The sequence below is a fragment of the Ordospora colligata genome (assembly GCF_000803265.1).
Source record: "Ordospora colligata OC4 chromosome Unknown contig_02, whole genome shotgun sequence".
NCBI lineage: Eukaryota > Fungi > Microsporidia > Ordosporidae > Ordospora > Ordospora colligata.
Genome location: NW_014575406.1, coordinates 1 through 17971, shown reverse-complemented (window position 1 = coordinate 17971; position 17971 = coordinate 1). Strand labels below are relative to the sequence as shown.

General features: G+C 37.6%; 15 protein-coding genes across 15 annotated transcripts; 8 read left to right on the top strand and 7 right to left on the bottom strand.

Moving 5' to 3' along the window:
• Positions 1-295: 295 nt before the first annotated feature.
• On the top strand, positions 296-919 carry M896_020150 (ribosomal protein L7a; the record flags this gene model as incomplete). The annotated part of the gene is made up of 1 exon (XM_014708737.1): positions 296-919. The coding sequence occupies one exon, from the start codon at positions 296-298 to the stop codon at positions 917-919; it is 624 nt and encodes a 207-aa protein (XP_014564223.1).
• Positions 920-1100: 181 nt separating this feature from the next.
• On the bottom strand, positions 1101-1631 carry M896_020140 (S26 type I signal peptidase; the record flags this gene model as incomplete). Its single annotated transcript, XM_014708736.1, has 1 exon — positions 1101-1631. One exon carries the CDS (start codon positions 1629-1631, stop codon positions 1101-1103), a length of 531 nt encoding a protein of 176 aa, XP_014564222.1.
• A 312-nt stretch (positions 1632-1943) lies between these two features.
• On the bottom strand, positions 1944-2330 carry M896_020130 (ribosomal protein S17; the record flags this gene model as incomplete). The annotated part of the gene is made up of 2 exons (XM_014708735.1): positions 1944-2303; positions 2328-2330. 2 exons carry the CDS (start codon positions 2328-2330, stop codon positions 1944-1946), a joined length of 363 nt encoding a protein of 120 aa, XP_014564221.1.
• Positions 2331-2361: 31 nt separating this feature from the next.
• Positions 2362-3048, bottom strand: M896_020120 (beta subunit of transcription initiation factor IIF; the record flags this gene model as incomplete). Its single annotated transcript, XM_014708734.1, has 1 exon — positions 2362-3048. One exon carries the CDS (start codon positions 3046-3048, stop codon positions 2362-2364), a length of 687 nt encoding a protein of 228 aa, XP_014564220.1.
• A 233-nt stretch (positions 3049-3281) lies between these two features.
• On the top strand, positions 3282-3833 carry M896_020110 (ribosomal protein L6; the record flags this gene model as incomplete). The annotated part of the gene is made up of 1 exon (XM_014708733.1): positions 3282-3833. One exon carries the CDS (start codon positions 3282-3284, stop codon positions 3831-3833), a length of 552 nt encoding a protein of 183 aa, XP_014564219.1.
• Positions 3834-4181: 348 nt separating this feature from the next.
• On the bottom strand, positions 4182-4652 carry M896_020100 (ribosomal protein L24; the record flags this gene model as incomplete). The annotated part of the gene is made up of 1 exon (XM_014708732.1): positions 4182-4652. One exon carries the CDS (start codon positions 4650-4652, stop codon positions 4182-4184), a length of 471 nt encoding a protein of 156 aa, XP_014564218.1.
• A 285-nt stretch (positions 4653-4937) lies between these two features.
• M896_020090 (uncharacterized protein) lies at positions 4938-6320 on the bottom strand (the record flags this gene model as incomplete). Its single annotated transcript, XM_014708731.1, has 1 exon — positions 4938-6320. The coding sequence occupies one exon, from the start codon at positions 6318-6320 to the stop codon at positions 4938-4940; it is 1383 nt and encodes a 460-aa protein (XP_014564217.1).
• An 88-nt stretch (positions 6321-6408) lies between these two features.
• M896_020080 (uncharacterized protein) lies at positions 6409-6738 on the top strand (the record flags this gene model as incomplete). Its single annotated transcript, XM_014708730.1, has 1 exon — positions 6409-6738. One exon carries the CDS (start codon positions 6409-6411, stop codon positions 6736-6738), a length of 330 nt encoding a protein of 109 aa, XP_014564216.1.
• A 215-nt stretch (positions 6739-6953) lies between these two features.
• On the top strand, positions 6954-8111 carry M896_020070 (uncharacterized protein; the record flags this gene model as incomplete). Its single annotated transcript, XM_014708729.1, has 1 exon — positions 6954-8111. The coding sequence occupies one exon, from the start codon at positions 6954-6956 to the stop codon at positions 8109-8111; it is 1158 nt and encodes a 385-aa protein (XP_014564215.1).
• A 138-nt stretch (positions 8112-8249) lies between these two features.
• Positions 8250-9746, top strand: M896_020060 (thioredoxin domain-containing protein; the record flags this gene model as incomplete). The annotated part of the gene is made up of 1 exon (XM_014708728.1): positions 8250-9746. The coding sequence occupies one exon, from the start codon at positions 8250-8252 to the stop codon at positions 9744-9746; it is 1497 nt and encodes a 498-aa protein (XP_014564214.1).
• A 65-nt stretch (positions 9747-9811) lies between these two features.
• Positions 9812-11089, top strand: M896_020050 (aminotransferase; the record flags this gene model as incomplete). The annotated part of the gene is made up of 1 exon (XM_014708727.1): positions 9812-11089. The coding sequence occupies one exon, from the start codon at positions 9812-9814 to the stop codon at positions 11087-11089; it is 1278 nt and encodes a 425-aa protein (XP_014564213.1).
• Positions 11090-11272: 183 nt separating this feature from the next.
• M896_020040 (uncharacterized protein) lies at positions 11273-11509 on the bottom strand (the record flags this gene model as incomplete). The annotated part of the gene is made up of 1 exon (XM_014708726.1): positions 11273-11509. One exon carries the CDS (start codon positions 11507-11509, stop codon positions 11273-11275), a length of 237 nt encoding a protein of 78 aa, XP_014564212.1.
• A 118-nt stretch (positions 11510-11627) lies between these two features.
• On the top strand, positions 11628-13757 carry M896_020030 (uncharacterized protein; the record flags this gene model as incomplete). Its single annotated transcript, XM_014708725.1, has 1 exon — positions 11628-13757. The coding sequence occupies one exon, from the start codon at positions 11628-11630 to the stop codon at positions 13755-13757; it is 2130 nt and encodes a 709-aa protein (XP_014564211.1).
• A 211-nt stretch (positions 13758-13968) lies between these two features.
• Positions 13969-15003, bottom strand: M896_020020 (uncharacterized protein; the record flags this gene model as incomplete). The annotated part of the gene is made up of 1 exon (XM_014708724.1): positions 13969-15003. The coding sequence occupies one exon, from the start codon at positions 15001-15003 to the stop codon at positions 13969-13971; it is 1035 nt and encodes a 344-aa protein (XP_014564210.1).
• A 303-nt stretch (positions 15004-15306) lies between these two features.
• M896_020010 (uncharacterized protein) lies at positions 15307-17796 on the top strand (the record flags this gene model as incomplete). Its single annotated transcript, XM_014708723.1, has 1 exon — positions 15307-17796. The coding sequence occupies one exon, from the start codon at positions 15307-15309 to the stop codon at positions 17794-17796; it is 2490 nt and encodes an 829-aa protein (XP_014564209.1).
• Between the last annotated feature and the right edge of the window lie 175 nt (positions 17797-17971).

Below are 17971 nucleotides of genomic sequence, written 5' to 3'. Positions count from 1 at the left end.
CAATCATTTTATACCTTGAAACACCAATCAATCACGCAGTGCTGATGCAGCCATTCTTCTCCAAACCTGCTGTTTCGGCTCTGATGCTCTGCATTCCACTGAATGAGAGTCACAATGTGTAATATACATATTACAGGCTGTAGCATTGTGTATCTATCTCAAACAGATGATCACAAGTACAACATGCTCATTATACATCATAGATCTTAAGATTGTTCAGATTTATTCAGATTGTTCATTTGCTCTGAGTACGTTTGCATCGGCAGTGATTAATGCAAAAAAAAATTGCCCTCACATGGTCCTTGGAAAGCCTACAATAATACCAGTTGAGAAAGCCAAACTGACAGAGCAGGAGATGATTGAGAAAGAGATTCTTATAAAGAAGAAGATAAACAAGCTCGCAAATGCAATCAGGATTCCACCGGCAATCAACCAGTTCAAGACGTTTTTGTCTGAGCACGACACAAAGAAGGTAGTTGACCTGTTTATGAAGTACAGGCCTGAGAACAGGGCTGAGAAGAAGATAAGGCTGGAGTCAGAGAATCCAAGGGGAGGGCCAAAGCCAATCCTTGTGAAGTTTGGGTTGAAGCACGTCACTGATCTCATCGAGACTAATACTGCAAAGTTTGTTCTTATATCTGCGTCTGTTGATCCTATTGAGGTTGTTTTGTTCCTTCCAACACTTTGCAAAAAGATGGGTATTCCATATGCAATAGTTGAGAACTCAGTGATTCTTGGAAAGTTTGTGAATATGAAGACTTCATCGTGCGTATGTCTATGCGGAGTGCGTGATGAGGACAGTAAAACATTCAATGATGTTATAACCATGTCGAATGCAATCTTCTTCAATCAGTACGAGAAACACATGAAGACATGGGGAGGCAGTGCATCCTTGAAGCAGCAGCCTGAGAATGACTGAAGAAATAAAATGCTTCTTTAATACCTGAAAGTTTCCACAAGCATGTGCCATTCACTCGCAAGTCGACGAATGCAGCAGTAAATACTCAGTACAATTATTTTATATACTGATTTGCTGTATTGACTTGAGTTGCATTATTCTCAAAACATACATTAATCTCCACACTGATTTATTGCATAGCTCACTCCTCACGTATTAATAAGACAGGCAGTGAAAGAATCAAAAATGCCAATGCCTTTACACCTGGAATACGGGTAATCCACAGGTTCAGCCATCCAAAGTAAGGAACATATCCAACAACAATACTCTTGATTTCATCGGGCCTCAGGTAATTCCGTCCTCTTGGATACAGAGAAACATCATCACTCATGTTGTTGTCTCCCTTTGTAAGATATCTTTCGCCGAATTGCTTGATGCATCGATGGACACACGGAATGTCCTCATTGTTGAATTTGAACACTGCCATGTCTCCAACACCAAACTTCCTTTCTGCAAGCCAGAGAATGTCTCCTCTTTCAAATCCAGGCGCCATACTTTCACTCAGTACAACAACTATTGGACTATCATTATTTAATAGCACAGAAATCAACTTCCATATCATGTACGTGCCACTTATTGAATACGCAGCATTCACAAACTGTATCAACATTTGCCTGATTCCCATTCTCTTCAGCTGCTGCAGGTCCTTCTGTGAAACAAAACATTCGAGCATCAGGGCTTTGTGCATAACCTATTTGCCATCACATTTGCCCAGAAATAAACTTCAAATACAAAACTATCATGCAATATATAAAAATGAAAACTATCATATATAAATGCATTGTTCATTCTTATTGTTCCAACACTATCTCAACCCACACAGCAATCGTATCATTCATCACATCTATTGCAACATGTGCATTAATTGACACTTCAGATAGCCTCGTCTTGCATTAGGAGTGCTCTACGCATATACAGCAATTCCTTATCAATATAAAATCAACATCAGTAAAATCATAGAATAGTTTATTCTAGCTTGCATTCATTATGCATTGCGCACCTTAAAATTTCCTCCATATCCACACTTCCTCAACATGTCCATGGTTGTCTCATCAACCTCCATGCAATCCGCATCAAGAATAGACACCTTCGGAACTACGCTCTCTTTCCTCTCCCTCTCAAGCTCGTGGCTCTTCACATACACCTTCGGATACATCCCCTTCAATATCCTCCTGTATATCGATGTCAAATACCCTGCAATTTCATTCTTCAATTTCTTCGACTTCACCACTGCAACCTCCTGCACAACAAGCACATTGTGGTCAAAAGTGTTGTCAAGTCTTTCAAAATACTTCTCTGCAATCGTCTTCGCTGCTCTCTTTACTACTTTGTTCCTGACACAACCCTAGAATTAAAATACCTCACTTACCATTCTTGGGGTGAAAAAAATTGCAGTTCATATTCTACTGTTTATACTCAGGGCGCAGCTCATACATGTTCTTCAAGTCCTTCTTGTTCAGCACACAGATATCAGAAACAATCTCCTGGATAAATGCAACAGGTTGTCCGCAAAAGTCGGCTAGATCCTTCACTGTCCATGATGAGTACTTCTCAAACGCCTTGAATACCAAATCAATCACCTCGCTCTTCCCAAGTCTTTCTCGCTTCTTATCCATCAACATCTTCTTCCTCTTCTTTGCAAGATACTCCAACTCTCTTAGGCTTCCAAACTTCTCTCCTCTCTTTCCTTCCCTAAGATAATCGATCACCTGGGTATCGCCTTTCTTTGTATCGCTCAAAAATCCCGTCTGCTTCTTATATTCCAGGTATTCCGTACTGATTACTGGTGTTATGTAGCACTCGTTGTTGATCATACCTTCAACATCTGCATTATTCTCGCATGTCTTTACAACATACATGTTGTTTTCCTTAGGTTTGATCTTCACTTCAAACGAAGATGGAAAACCTCCTGAGCAAAACTCCTTGGAAAGCCGGAGGTTTAGCACTGCAGCTTCTGTCTGTGTTGCCTTGGATATATCAAGCTCTCCTATCGATATCTCTTCGCTGTTGTTTAAGATCCGTTCTGCAAGAATCAGTGGGAGCTTTGCAAGCCATATCTTTGTGTTCTTATTGTTTGTGTTCAGTTCCATGTCAGAGCTGTCAGGGTAAGTCAAATTGTCCTGTGATTGATTACTGAAATTTAACTAACTCTAGGTGCATAGTACATCTCATGTATCATATAATACATGTTCATCAGTGTTATTGTGTATCACCATTCTTTTATATGTGTATAAACTTGCTTGTTATACATTTATAATGCACATATATTATGCTTATGCTTTTGAGATGCACAGCTTAATATGGCCTGAAAAAATTATCCCCGATGAGAATTCTTGTCACAAAGATGGTGAAGATTCCAGAAAACTGTATTGTTCAGCAGAAGGGGAAGGTGTTTACATTCCAAGGCCCAAAAGGAGTATTGGAAGAGGATTGCACTCGACACATGCTTACATTCGATATCTATGAGGGATGCATTAGAATCAGGCTCTGGAATGCAAACAGGAAGGCTGCTGCATTTGCAACAACTGCAGAGTCATTGCTGAGGAACTGCATCAAGGCAGTCACAGTTGGATTTGCATTTACGATGAAGGCAGTGTACAACCACTTTTCTATCAATTTTGAGGTGCAGGAGAATGGAAAAGTGCTCCTTGTGAAGAATTTTCTTGGAGAAAAGAACGTCAAGAAGTTCATAATGCGAGGGGTTGCAAAGGTTAAGCTTGGGACTGCAAAGGACACGCTTGTGATTGAGGGCCCGTCGCTTTCTGATGTCTCCCAGAGTGCTGGCACGATCACAAATCTCTGCAAGGCAAAGAACAGAGACAGCAGAATCTTCCTTGACGGGATATTCGTGGTCGAAAAAGGCGTTATGGCTTAATAAAAGAAATGCCTTTATTTAATGATAATTAACTTGCTATGGCTTTAATGCCACTTCTCTTTTAACAGCATGTTGAATGTCTATTCGATATTTCATCGTTACTCACTGATACTCGGTCATTCACTCTGATCATTATATTCATGATGAATAATTATCACGCATCAACAATTATCATGAATTATCAAATACTTCTTGTATTATCACATCATGCTCTACTTATGCTCTCTTTACCACTTTAATCAATGCTATTATCCTTTGTTCTTCATATTTTCTTTCATAACCTCCTCCATTTGCCAACTACCACATCTACTTCATAACCTCATTCACACACTCCTCCACATTCTACTGTTAGTTCATCTGTGCCGCCTTCTTCTTCACATTACTGAATGCTTCTCTTTCGCCATCTGTCTCTTCACACAGTAGCTGCTTGTGCCTCTCAATATACTCCAGATCGCTCTGTTTGTTTACCTCCTGTCCACTCAGTATCCTGTCCTTGATAAAGTAGTCCTCTCTGCGCTTCCTCACTGCTGCTATCTTCGGCATTGCCGCCAGTGTCTTCTCCAGTCCTTCACGATCATATATTCTCAGCTCTGCAGGTCTGTGCTCAAACTCAAGCACACGGTCGTTGCACAACTCCTTACACATCACCTTCCTTGAGATCTTCGTCCACCTCACCTTCCTCGGATTCACTCGCCTCTCAAATAGTTTCCTGCACTTCGACCTACAGAAACGAAACACCTTCGAGTCGTTCCTCACATACACACTTCCATGCCCCTGATATATGCTTGACGAGCAGAACCAACACTTCTCAATTCGCATTGGGCCCCTATGCTGCATTGCTTTTTCTATGCAATTCATCGATCCTATGCATAACAGAACAGTAGATGCATAAATAACAGTAAATCCATTCCACCATAATCATACTTAATGATAGATGAATAACAAAGTAATCACATGAACAATAAATAACATATCACATGAACAATGCATAAACTCACTTCATTGAATCACAATAACGTATAAATTCACATAGAATGGCATTATTATATTTATTACACAGCTCTTAACACTCAATATCCAAGTAACTCAACAACACTCAGTAACTCAATACACAGCATCAACTTTCAAACTATCAACCAGCTTAGATACCTCGTTTCTGTCTATTGCAAAATATCTTGTTGTCTGGCCAGCATGCTTCCATCTATTCATTATTGCATAGATATCAGTGTAAATAGCAACCTTTCCTTCAATGCAGCCTTCCATCATAACAATCATTCCATTTGCATCTCTGTGCCTCTTCGCCACAAACATTTCAAAATAATATCTGTATATGTGGAGAAGTATCTCAATTGATGTGCTGCTCAGAATCCTTGGGACATGGATCCTGAAAATAAACACTTTCCCAATCCTCTTTGCATTTGCAATGCATTCGCGATACATAGAAACAAGCTTGTGATGAAGCGCTGCACTCTCTTCCATCTGTAAGTCATTCGTGCGCGACATACTCAAGAACGCTTCTATCTTCGATCCCTTAAGCAGGTGATAACAAACAAGAAAGAAACTCTCAATGGGCGATATTTCAGTGTTATGGCCAATTTTACGGATAAAACACATTCTCTCTGGAAAGTTAATGCTAACCAGCTTCTTTGTTTCATAACTCAGGTTCGTGTATTTTTCATGTGCAATCTCATTCGATATTCCTTTTCTTGCCAAGTACTCATGAATTCTTGCAAATTCAGCTTTCTTATCCTTGTGATAAATCTTGTTGTCTAGAATAAATGAAGCATCGTTTAAGAGTGCGCAGAAAATACTTGTGGAATTCAGAAGCAAAATGTTTGGTCTTGTTACGTAGTGTATTCCATCTAGCTCTGTAGACAATCTTTTTTTTTCGGCCTCAATAACAAGATCTGCATGTAAAGACAAACATTCATTGCAAATTATTTCTTGTGAGTTGTTCTTAATGCTTTCTGTTAAATTTTTGCTTTTACCTCTTTTTGTGATACGTTCAGGATTGTTGTTCTCTTGTTTATTTTCTTTTTCAAATGCATGTTCTTCATGCATAAGGTTTGTCTTTGTAAAAATCCTGTAGAATTCAAAGCAGACAGCCATTGGCCATATTGCCTCTTTACTCACACAGTTTGCCTCTTTCGCAAGTGAGTATGCAAGAATGCACGGATACATCTCGCAAATACTGCATGTGCATTCAAAACTGCTTCTTACAGTAGAGTCTGCTCTGCTATTTAGAACAATGGAATTTGCATATTCGGCATTACTTAAGCCTATGGCAATGCAGAGGCCTTCTGTGTTATCACAAATGTCTGGTGCATGACCGAATGTGATCTCAAAACGAATTGTCTCTCTGTGTAGTATTGATGCGATTATATTTGCAGCGCTGATGCTTGCTGGTGTTTCAGCCAAAACAACTCTTATTGATGTGGACGACCTGAGTCTGCTCAGAACCTCAGCAGGGCCTTGTGTGCAGAGCATATGCCCTTAGACACAGATATTTTTTATGGCAGTCGCATTGAATGGCGAGAGGCAGTGCCTGGTTTGCCGAGTGCATTAAGCCCTTACGATGCAGACAAGGCATTCGTGCAAGGAAATAGCTGCGCTTGAAAGCGTAATAATCGAGATTATGAGTGACTGCAATCAAGGTGATGATGCAGACGGCATTGCAAAAGTGTTAGTTGCAATAAAGAATGGAATATCTGCATACATCGAGGAGATGGAAGATTACTATATGAAAAAGATACTGTTTATGGCAGAAACGAGCAATAAGAAAATAGACATGATGCAGAGAGAGATTGATGGTTTAGAGCAAACATATCTTGATTTATTAGCAAAGGCATGTGAGATGAAGAAAGGCATTCATGCATTATGTTTGATGAGTGGCATGAATAAGTAAAGCATTTAAAGACTGATGGATTATTACTTTTCTGATGGTGTAGTGCATAAACTAAATGAATGATTTGTGTGTAAAGCGGATGTGAAATATGGGTGTGATCGGACTGTGCATTAATTGCATATGCATGAATATTGTTGCATGAGAGATTGAATTGCTCCTTTACGTCCCTTGACTCCTCGAACTGAGATATAAAAAGAAGAAAGGAGAGGGGTCTGATGACAACAGAGAGAGCAGACTATGATGGAGCAGGAGAGTCCGTGTATCAGTTTTGGGACGAAAGTGATGATGGAATTTATGAGCGTGGATATGAAGAGAACGAAACGAATTCATTAAAGCTGCGCAACTTTGTTGAAGATGATCTGTACCAGTCTGATGGGCAGATGCATTATAGGAACGAAGAGGAGATGAGGCTTAGGTATGGACGAAAGAAGAAGGAGAAAAGAAAGAAGAAGAAGAATGACGAGAACAGAAGACCGTCGAACAGGAAGATAGTGAATCTGCCTGCATCGCCACCGTATGTTCGATTTGTTGATGGAGAAGAGCGACTGTGCTTTAAGTATGTGACAAAGGTAAGTGAGTCTGCAAGGGATGCTATGCCGAAGGCAGATCTTGAGGATAATGAGTTTTGTGTGAGGTTTGATCTTGACAGTGTTGACATTGGCAAACTAAATGAGAAGTTCAAGGCAGACAATTGTGTGTATCCGAGGGCGAATCTTCCGAACGAAATGTACACTGGGAATCGATGGGGATTTGAGACGGAGTGCAATAGACTTGCATGGCAGTTTGTTTCGCTGAATCCAGTTTTGCTGTATGGAAAGAAAGGGCTTATACAGAGAGCGGTAGACTCGTACAGGACGATTAACAAGCAGAGCAGAAACAAGAAGGTGATAAGGGAGGATCGGTTTCCAAATGATATTGAGAAAAGAAGACATGTGTCTGGAGCACCGTCAACAGTTACGATCCAGTGGATAAACAGGGGAATTCCTAAGAGATGTAAGATCCAGATGAACATTGATAACATCAACTATGAAAAGATTGACGAGGAATTCAAGTCGAAATTTTCTGTGTTTATGGATGACTTTGATGATAAGTCGTTTGGAAAGAGCAAGTGGGAAAGCTACAATGCAGACAATGAGCTTGCAGTGAAGATTGCATTCTTGAATGTTGAGAACACGTCTTTTTGGAATGCAATCAAGGCGCTTGACAAGACAACAGTGATGAAGAAAGCGATTGAAGCATACAGACAGAAGAAGGAGGAGTATATGAGCTCTGAGGATGACACAGAGATGTCTGATATTGTGACGAGTACTCTTGAGAATGCATCTGTAGACATGAAGAGCAGTAATGCGGAGAGTTTCTACTTCTGTAATTGAAGAGACTGTTTGATCGTAATTAAACAGACTAATTATTAATTGTGTTTCTTTATACTTGATATTGCCTGATTGTCACCTGAAACTGTGTTTTGGAGTGTTTACTGATTTTTATATAAGAAGGAAACGTTCTGTAAACATATGATTCTTCTATATTTACTTGGGTGTCTTGCGGTAATTACTGAGAGCTGCGAACCTATAACGAATGGTTATGTGCTTAACAAGTACTTTACGCCGTGGTGCCCTGCATGCCAAAAAGTTGAGCCACTAATTGAGGAGATCAGTAACAAGATTGATAGGCATGGAATTGACATAAAGATACGAAATGCAAACTGTGATGAATGTAGTTGCAAGAATGTTGCGAGCTACCCGACACTTGAAATGACAAAGGACGGGGAGTCTGTGGGCAAGCTTGAAGGTTTCCAGGACTATGATGCAATAGCCAACTTTATTGTTAGCCATACAGGTGTTGATAAGAGCGTTTTTGATGGACACATCATACAGAAAGAGCCGTCAGTTAGGAAATTGACGAAGAATGATTTCCTAAGTGGCTTTGATGGTCCACATGTTGTGTTATTCTATTCAAGGGAGGATGACAAATATCGAGTGATGTTTGCAGAGCTTGCAAAAGTTTATGAAAACAGACTTACGTTTGGAGAGATCAGCAGTGCTGAGTCTGCAGAGCTCATCAACAGATATGATATCAGGTCGTATCCATCGATATCTGGGATCTTCAATGGACTGATTGTTCCATTCATAGAGAGAGAGGGAATTCCAGACATGCCGAAGCTGATCGAGTTCTGTGACAGACTGATTGAGAAGTCGTTCCAAAACCTAACCCTTGATGTATTTAATCAGGCAGTATCCACTCTTGAGCAAGGAGAGCCCATCTATGTTGTTTTCCATAAGAACCTTGCATTAGCTATGCAGTATTTCCAGAGCATGGCACATATGTATAAATTCAAAGCCAGGATATACAGATCGGATGATCCTGCTCTATTCAGTAAGGCTTCAATATTCCCAAAGATGCTTGGCAGCGAACAAAATGCATATACAACCTCAGATCCAGCAGATTCAGCAATTCTCTCAGTGTATAAGAACGGGGTGTTCTATAGATACACGGACACATTTGGAGATGAGACAAAAATAACTGACTGGATATTCCATACACATTACAAGTATCTGACAAAGGTAGACAATCAGAACTTCTACTCAATATTCCATGGATTGAAGCCAGTGATGATTCTTGTGACACGAGGAGAGCAATATGTAAACAAAATGAACGATTTTAGTGCCGACAGACACCTGGGTGTTCCATACACAGACATGGTGTTTGGAACTATGGATATTGATGATTATCCTCTTTTCATTCCATCTCTTCTGCCAAAAATTTCTGTTCCCTCGCTTGTTGTGTTTGAGCCATGGATGAACTTCTTCTATCATAAGAAGGTTAAGCTTACAGAGGAGAACTTTATTTCCACTGCTATGGATACATACAACCTGTATCAGAATAAGAAGCTTCCAATGTATCCAGGTAAGAGCAACAAGCTCATGAGATACAGCATTCTTGGACTTGTTATTGCTCTAATTGGTGCTTATTGCATGTCTATATCAAGGACTGCAAAGAAGAATAAATAAAGCATTGAACCTGATTTGACAACTTTGATAAATACAACAAGCAAACAACACAGACACGGGGCATAATGATAGACTTTGTATATGCTGTGATGTCTACTGTGTGTTTCTACTGGAGAGACGTTTTGAAGATTCTATTTGAGACTCTTGTGATATACCTGGTGGTGAGGTTGAGGTATAAATCCAAGTCCAAGGCTGATGTCATAATCTTTCCAAAGCATGTGATTGATAGGCTTGTAGATGAGTTCAGGCCTGAAGAGCTAATAACAGATGTTCCAAGTACGCTGATTCTTCCTGGTGTATATCCTGTAAATGCGCTGGATGTTGCTAGCTTTGATGTATTCTGCTTGGGAATGAATAATAAGGATGAGATTGCTGCAGCAATAAGAAAGTATGGTGTTGGAACGTGTGGCCCAAGAGGTTTCTATGGAACCTTGGATGTTCATCTTGAGCTTGAGTCTGTTATAAGCATGCAAATGGGCGTGGAAGCATCTATAGTGTATCCAAACAGCTTTACTGCAGTTAACAGTGTAATTACGTGCTTCTGTATGCAACAGGATGCAGTGTTTTATCACAAGGATTGTAATGAGGCAATCATAAGAGGCATATGTCTTTCGAAGGCCAAGGCTGTTGAGTTTGTTGATCTCTATGATCTTGAAGCAAAACTTGAGACTTTCTTTATGCCAAAGCACAAGAGCTTTGTGATTGTTGAAGGGCTGTTCAGAAACACAGGCGCCGTTATAGACATACAAAAGCTTCTTGATATCAGGCGCAAGTACCGATTTAGAATCATTTTGGATGAGTCTTATGCGATACCACTGCTTCACAAGCAAGGCGTGTGTGGAATAAACAAGGTTGCAGTCCGTGAAATAGACATCATGATAGGATCACTGTCTCACGGCCTGTGCAGCACAGGTGCATTTGTAACAGGTACATCATACACAATTGATTATCAGCGCCTTGCAGGATCCTCATACTGTTTTTCTGCATCTACACCGAGTGCATTGATTGTGGCTGCACTACTAAATATCAATGCTAGTTTTGATTATCATGCACTTCAATCGATCACTGAGGTGTTTCACCAGAGATTTGCATCTGCAACATATGAGATTGTGTCTTCTAGAATCTCTCCAATGGTTATAATTGCAAAGAGGCATGAGTATAGAATGAATGTCCCTAATGATGTATTACTCAAAGAAATACTGGAGATCCGAGAAGAATTCGCTCAGAACGGTGTAATTGTTGGATTTAACCACAATCCAGCTCCTTCTTTAAGAATGTGCTTAAATGTTATGATGTGCAGTGAGGACATCAGCAAGTTGTTTTTATTGATTAATAAATGGTGAGTACGATGTTGTTTAATTTTTAGTTTTGTCCAATATAATTACTACCGCTTATCTAGCTTAATTATTTCTATTGCTTGTCTAATCATTTCTGTTTATCTAATTTAATTGTTCTTGCTTATCTAGTCGTTCCTGATTGCCTGGGTTTAATGATCCCTATCATCTAATTTTTGTCTTGTCTAATCATTACTTTTTTACAGGAAACCTGATCAAATCAATTATCCTGAGTATTCGCTGTGTCTTCTTACTTGGGCATGCTTCAACAAGCATTTCAACCAGTCTTGCAAAAATTACCATGTGTGAATGATTGTAATTGCATAAGATGTTGTCTAGACATTCATACATCGTGTCATTGATTCCTGTGTAGTCATTACTGAATATCTGTGTCTTTAGCTTATCAATCAATTCCATGTTTATGGGCATTTGTGCTATGTGTTCTTGATGCGACACAAATATATTGCGTGCGTTTCAATGCATGGCTGTATTGTGCATATGTATTTCATCTTCATTGCAAATATTTTTTGTGACAGAATGCCTTTGTATGAATATTTGCAGGAACAAAGAGTTTGTGAATGTTATTGACAATGGATTTCTTCTTGTTATGGACATCATAACGCTCACTATTATACATAGAAAAGAATATGGTGCTGGTACTGTGATTGCGTGTAGTGAGGAACATGTTTTTGTTGGAACTGGCACAGGGATACTGATCATGATAGATTTGCTTAGTATGAATGAAGCCATTGTGTTTAAGTCGAGTACTCCGATAACAGCCGTGTTCTACTTGGATGGATCTTTGTATTGCGGTAATGAAGACGGAGTTATTCAGATCTATGGATTGACTGAAGAAAGTGATGTGAATAATAGCAGTGTACCATTAAGCTCGATGCGCAGTGAGATTGATGAGATGAATTCTGTCCATACAGTTCAGAGAATACGATTGATCAAAGAGATCAAACATTCTGCACCTGTGAGGATGATATGCAGTGATGGAGTGGAGTTTTTTGTTGCAGACATGAGGAATAAGATAACGATGTATCCGTCAAATAAAGTATATGACATTGTGAGACCGAGTCTTGTGTACAAGAACTATGTGTTTGCAAGTGAAAGGAATATGCTGTATTGCAAGACGAGAAATGCATTTTCGACATACCTGGTTGTTGATGGAAAGATATGCGAGTATGTTTTTAGTGAGAATGGAGGAGTACTATTTGTGAGATGTGGAGAGGAAGTAAGTGTTTTTGATTTCAACAGCAAGGATGTGGTGAAGAGGATGAGATTTTCAGGGATGTTTGTATATGATGATGATAGAAACAGGATATTGAGATATGAAGCAGGAGTAATGGTGAGTGTTGATGATGTACTTGATAGGAAATATGAGAGCATGAATGATGTTGTTTTTAGATCTGATGAAATAGTAGAAAAGAAGGTACGAGTTGATGGAATAGAAGAAGATGCAGAGCGAGTATATTATGTCTATGAAGAAGGTAAGAAATCAAAAAGAAAGCGTGAATGGATAGATTCTGTAGAGTATACAGACCATAAGAGTGTATCTTTGTATTGTGATGCAACTGTTGAGGAAAGAAAAGAATTGAATATGATGAGGATGAATGTTGGAAGCAATGAAGTATATGAAAGTAGTAGTGTAAATGGTTGTGGAAGTGTACAAGAAGGATGCATACAAGGAATTAATACGAATGAAGGATTGCTTTTGTGTTACAATACACAAGGATATATGATTTGTGTGAGGAATGGAAACATTCATAGAATTGAGGTTAGTTATCATGATATTACAAGACGAAAGATTGAAATTGACAACAATAGTGGATACACACATGGAGGATTTTGTGGAGACAGTGTAGCGATTGGAAATGGATCGATGGTGTTCTACATAGGGCCTGATATGAAATGGGAGAAGAAAATTGCATCTAGAGCGATTTGTGTCAGTGACAGTATGATTGTGGCTCTTGAAGATGAGATCAGAATATTTGATTACACAGGGAATGAGATTTTTAACTGTCTTATACCGAATGTGCATATGATATGCTGCCATGGAACAACAATTGCGGTATTTGGAGATGACTTGATTATTATTGAGTTATTTGAAAGAACCAGTAGGCATATGTTGCCATGCGCTGTGAGTTTTGCATGTTTTGATGAATTTGGAAGATTATTTTATGTGATGAACAAGAAGATGTATTGCTTGTATAAAGGATTAGCAGTGAAGATGTGTGATATTAGTATGGATGTTCTCACAGTGTTCAAGAAGAAGATGGTATTATTATCGAGATCAAAGAGACTGTTTCCGTCACCTCATGTTGAGTATGCTGAAGTTAATGTGCCGTGGTACATAGAACATGATGAGAGAATAAGCATGCAGAAGATGAAAACAAATGAAATATACAATAATGAGGTAAACAAGAATATGATTATTAATACAAGTGAAGTGTATAATAAAGAGACTGACATGCAAATGATCAACATAACCGAAATAAATAATAAAGAGACAAATATGCAGATCATAAAAACAACCGAAGTAAATAATAAAGAGAATACCGAGCATAACTCACAACATATTGATGCAAAAATATGTCAAAATGGGAATTTATTGAATGTAAATATTAAGCAAGATATAAATCAAGCAAGCAAACGGTACAATCCATTCAAATAATTTCCGAAGAATGTAGTGATAATCCTTAGTTCAATCTCAAATAAAACACAAGTATATTTTCATGCCATTATATTTATAGTCAGCATTACATCCTAGATTCATTCATTAACATATTGAGATTCTAAACAATATTTGTATAATGAAATTCATATGTATCATTCTGTTATGTAGTATGCATGCGTTAATGATGCAGTAGAATGTTTATATTCAATCACACGCTTATTCTCATGCTGTATTTGACTATCATGATCATTACTATTCCACTTATCATTATAATGCACTTGCCTATTGTTCCTGCATTTGTCACAAATCTGCTAATCGGTGAATTACTATTTGTTCTGCCTTTAATCATGCCCATTCCTGCAATAGATAGCACTGTGCATAGAAAAACACCCACGGCTGTTATTTTAGACACATCTCCACCAATTACTACTATGCATTGTGAACATATGCACATCATTGCCATCACACCTATCCATACAGGCTCATCAACCTTAACATAGTATGTGTTGTTGTTTGTATGAGTGCTTTCTGTATCACGATTACCTGTACTATTTCCTATATTTCTTTGTGTGTTGTTACCAATTGATTTGTACATCGTAAATATCCACATTAGAGTGGTAATTAGCATCGGTATGTTCCTGATCATTATCATTTTTTGTGCACTTGCATTTAGAGAATTGTTGCTTGCTGTTTCATTACTCCTTAAATCTCCACTACCGCTCACTCGTGCCATGCTATTGACAGATATATACCCCAAATACACTGTATTGATTACAGGTAGCACAAATGACATCACATTCACAATAACTGCTGCTGCGTTTGCCACAGATGCCATACCTAAAATCACACATATCTGATGGACTGCTATTGCAAGTGCAATATCAGGTAATGCCCTATGTGCAATCGCATAAAGAATGTTGCATGGAATGTGCGGAGGTATATTCTGAGATCCACCTGTGGTTATTGATAAATTCTGGATATTGCGCATCCATTCGCGTATGTTTTGTATACATTTGTGAATATATTTGCATGTGTGTTGCCTTGCTGTTTGCGTATGGCCACTTATCGTACTATAAATTGCACCACCAAGTGTATATATGCTATTTGAATCAGTTGTGTTGTTTGTAGCGGTATTTGTATTACTAGTGTTAGTATTGCTGTCCATAAGTCGTCTATGCCTCATACGTTCTGTATTTTCTGTGTCAATGTCTTCGTTGTTATGATTATTCTGTTGTGGATCCATGGGTTTGTATATTTGCCTGTATATACTCACGTTATATATAGAAATTAATCAGAAGATTCTTTATGTAAATCATTATTTTAACAAAGTCAGGATTTGGTATAACTGAAAGTATGCTGATATAACAATCTATAAACTATTTGATCGATTATACTATGTTACAGCACTTTCTCAATACTCAATCAGATTTTATAGACATAACTTTATTATATGTAATGAAATATCTAGATGCGCATATTATATACTGTAGATACATATTCGTCAATTGTTCCAAATATATAAAATCATTATCTAGCCGTGCAGATAATGGTAAAGATAACTAAAGGAGTCTACAAGGATATATCTTCAATAAAACAGGATTTATCAAATGAAATTGAGCTTATACTTTATGATTGTAAGATAAATTCACTAAATGGTTTAGAAAAGTGCAAAAAATTACAAATTTTTGAGATTCGAAACTGTAGAGGTCTTGACCCTGTAGTTGTGCTGCCAACTATGGAAAATCTAACATTGTTCAGGATTACAGCATTCCATGAACGCCATAGAACTATAAGAAAACTCGATATAAGTGGATTAGTGAATTTAGAGAATATTGATTTTTTTGGCTGTAGTAAATTTGAACAGTTGATAGGATTGAACACATTGAAAAAATTAAAGAAAATCTATTATAGATGTAGCAACAATGTATCAGAGCTCGATCTAAATGGATTGGTGAATTTAGAGGAGCTTGAAATTGCGGGATGCGGTGTCTGTGGATTAGACACATTGAAAAAATTAAAGAAATTCACATTTAGTGCTAGCAAGGGCATTGACCAACTTGATGTAAGTGGATTGGAGAATCTGGAAGAGCTTGATATTTACAGCTATCGAGTTAAATGTGAGGTAATAGGATTTAACACCTTAAACAGATTGAAAAATCTCAAAATTAAATGCTGTAATGCTATTAAAAAGCTTGATGTAAGTGGAATGGCTGAACTTAACACACTTAGGATTGAGGAATGTATATATTTGAAGGAAATACATGGATTAAGTGCATTGATAAAGCTGAAGTATTTTTCTGTGGAAAGCTGTGCTATTACAAAGCTTAATGCAAGCGGGATGACAGAACTGGGTGTGCTTAATGTTTCATGCAAAAATCTGAAAGAAATCTATGGATTAAGTACATTATCAAATCTAAGAGGACTTTCTTTGGGTTACAGTAATGCTATTAAACGGCTTGATGTAAGTGGAGTGATTGGATTGAGCACACTTGAAATCTCTTCATGTGAAAAACTGAAGGAAATCTCTGGATTAAGTACATTGTTAAATTTGAGGGATTTTAGGATGTGGGACAATACTGCTATGGTACAGCTTGATGTAAGTGGATTAGAAGAGTTGAGAATACTCGAAATTTATAGATGCTTTGGAATAAGTGAAGTGTTGGGATTGGATACATTGCCAAAGTTGACTAAGGTTATCATGTCCATTTCTAAACCACCAACACTTGCTTCGATGCTGAAGGTAAAAGAAGAAGAAATGAATGCATTAAAGGAAGGATGGGATATAGAAAAGCTTCGTAGTATAAGAATGGAGATACCACAAAATGATAAGCGTGATGAAAGTAAGGTTGGAAAAGAAATGGTTGATATATGGCAACAAATAATTGATAAGTCAACATCTGAAGAAGACAAGAACAATAAAGTAACACTCAATGATGAAAATAACAATAATTCAACATCTGATGATATAAAATATAACATATTATGTAAATATAATAGTAAGATGAAAGAGTTTATAGAGAATGTGTATCAAATCAAGAAAACCCTTAAGGGCAAGAATATTATGATGTATCTAAATAAGAATCTTATGAAAGCATACATTGAGACAATAATGAAGGATGCCAAACGTGTTATTGATGATACGAAAGGTGGTATAGATAAAATTGGTAATGACAATCCAAACAAGAAGAATATAAGCTTGGATGACATAAACGCATGTGTATCAACAATGTGCCTAGGACTTGATTCATGCTCTGTTGGAATTATGTCACATGTTGAAATGGCATATTCAGGACTTTATTCTGTTGCAACAAGTGGAAGCGATGTCCACAAGCGCATATATGATGGAATAGCAAGTATTAAGGAAGATGTGTTTAAAAAGACACTACTTAATGGTAAGAATGGAAGAAGTATGGATGCAAATGTTCATAAAAAGACATATTTTTCAAGGTATTTGAATGATTTTGTTGGAGTGTCTGTAGATAAGCATGATGGGTTTATTAATAATAGAATGTATATACAAGTGAATAATGATTCCAGGTGTAAAGGAGATGTGATAAAGTTTCTGAATGCGTTTTTAGATGGAATTGAGCCAGAGAAAGTGGTAAAAGAACTGACTGAAATAATTAACAACGAGATTAATAAGATGCCGGTGGAAGAGAAAGAAAAGAAGTGGAGAGAGTATTTTAACTACTTTATTGATATAAAGAAAAGAGTTGTTTGTGATATTCATGAGAATAAGAGTGAAAATGGTGGAAATAATAAGAGTAAGAGTAATAGTGGTGGGAATAGTAAGATTAAGAGCAAGAATGGAAAGAAACGGTTTAAACCCAACACAGATAATGAGGTTGACGATGAAAATAGCAGATATCTAAAGATGATGTTTAAATTTAGCAGAGATGATATAGACCTGGCGTTGGAATGGGAAGATCCTGAGAGTCTCAGAGAGGCAGGTGTGATGTATGCAATGATTGCTGACTTTGAGGTACTTAAAGGAAATGCATGTTTATGGTGCATAGAAGAAAGTATATATGAGTAAATGTGATATTCGATAAGATTCATCAGGAATAATATCATACATACCTAATAAATAAAATTAAGTAATTGTATCTACATGTTGATTTAATAGTTTTAATAAGAATGAACTCTGTATTCGTGATAGCAGATCATCGGTTTAGTACTTCCATCTGTTTTTATTATCGTACCATAAACAT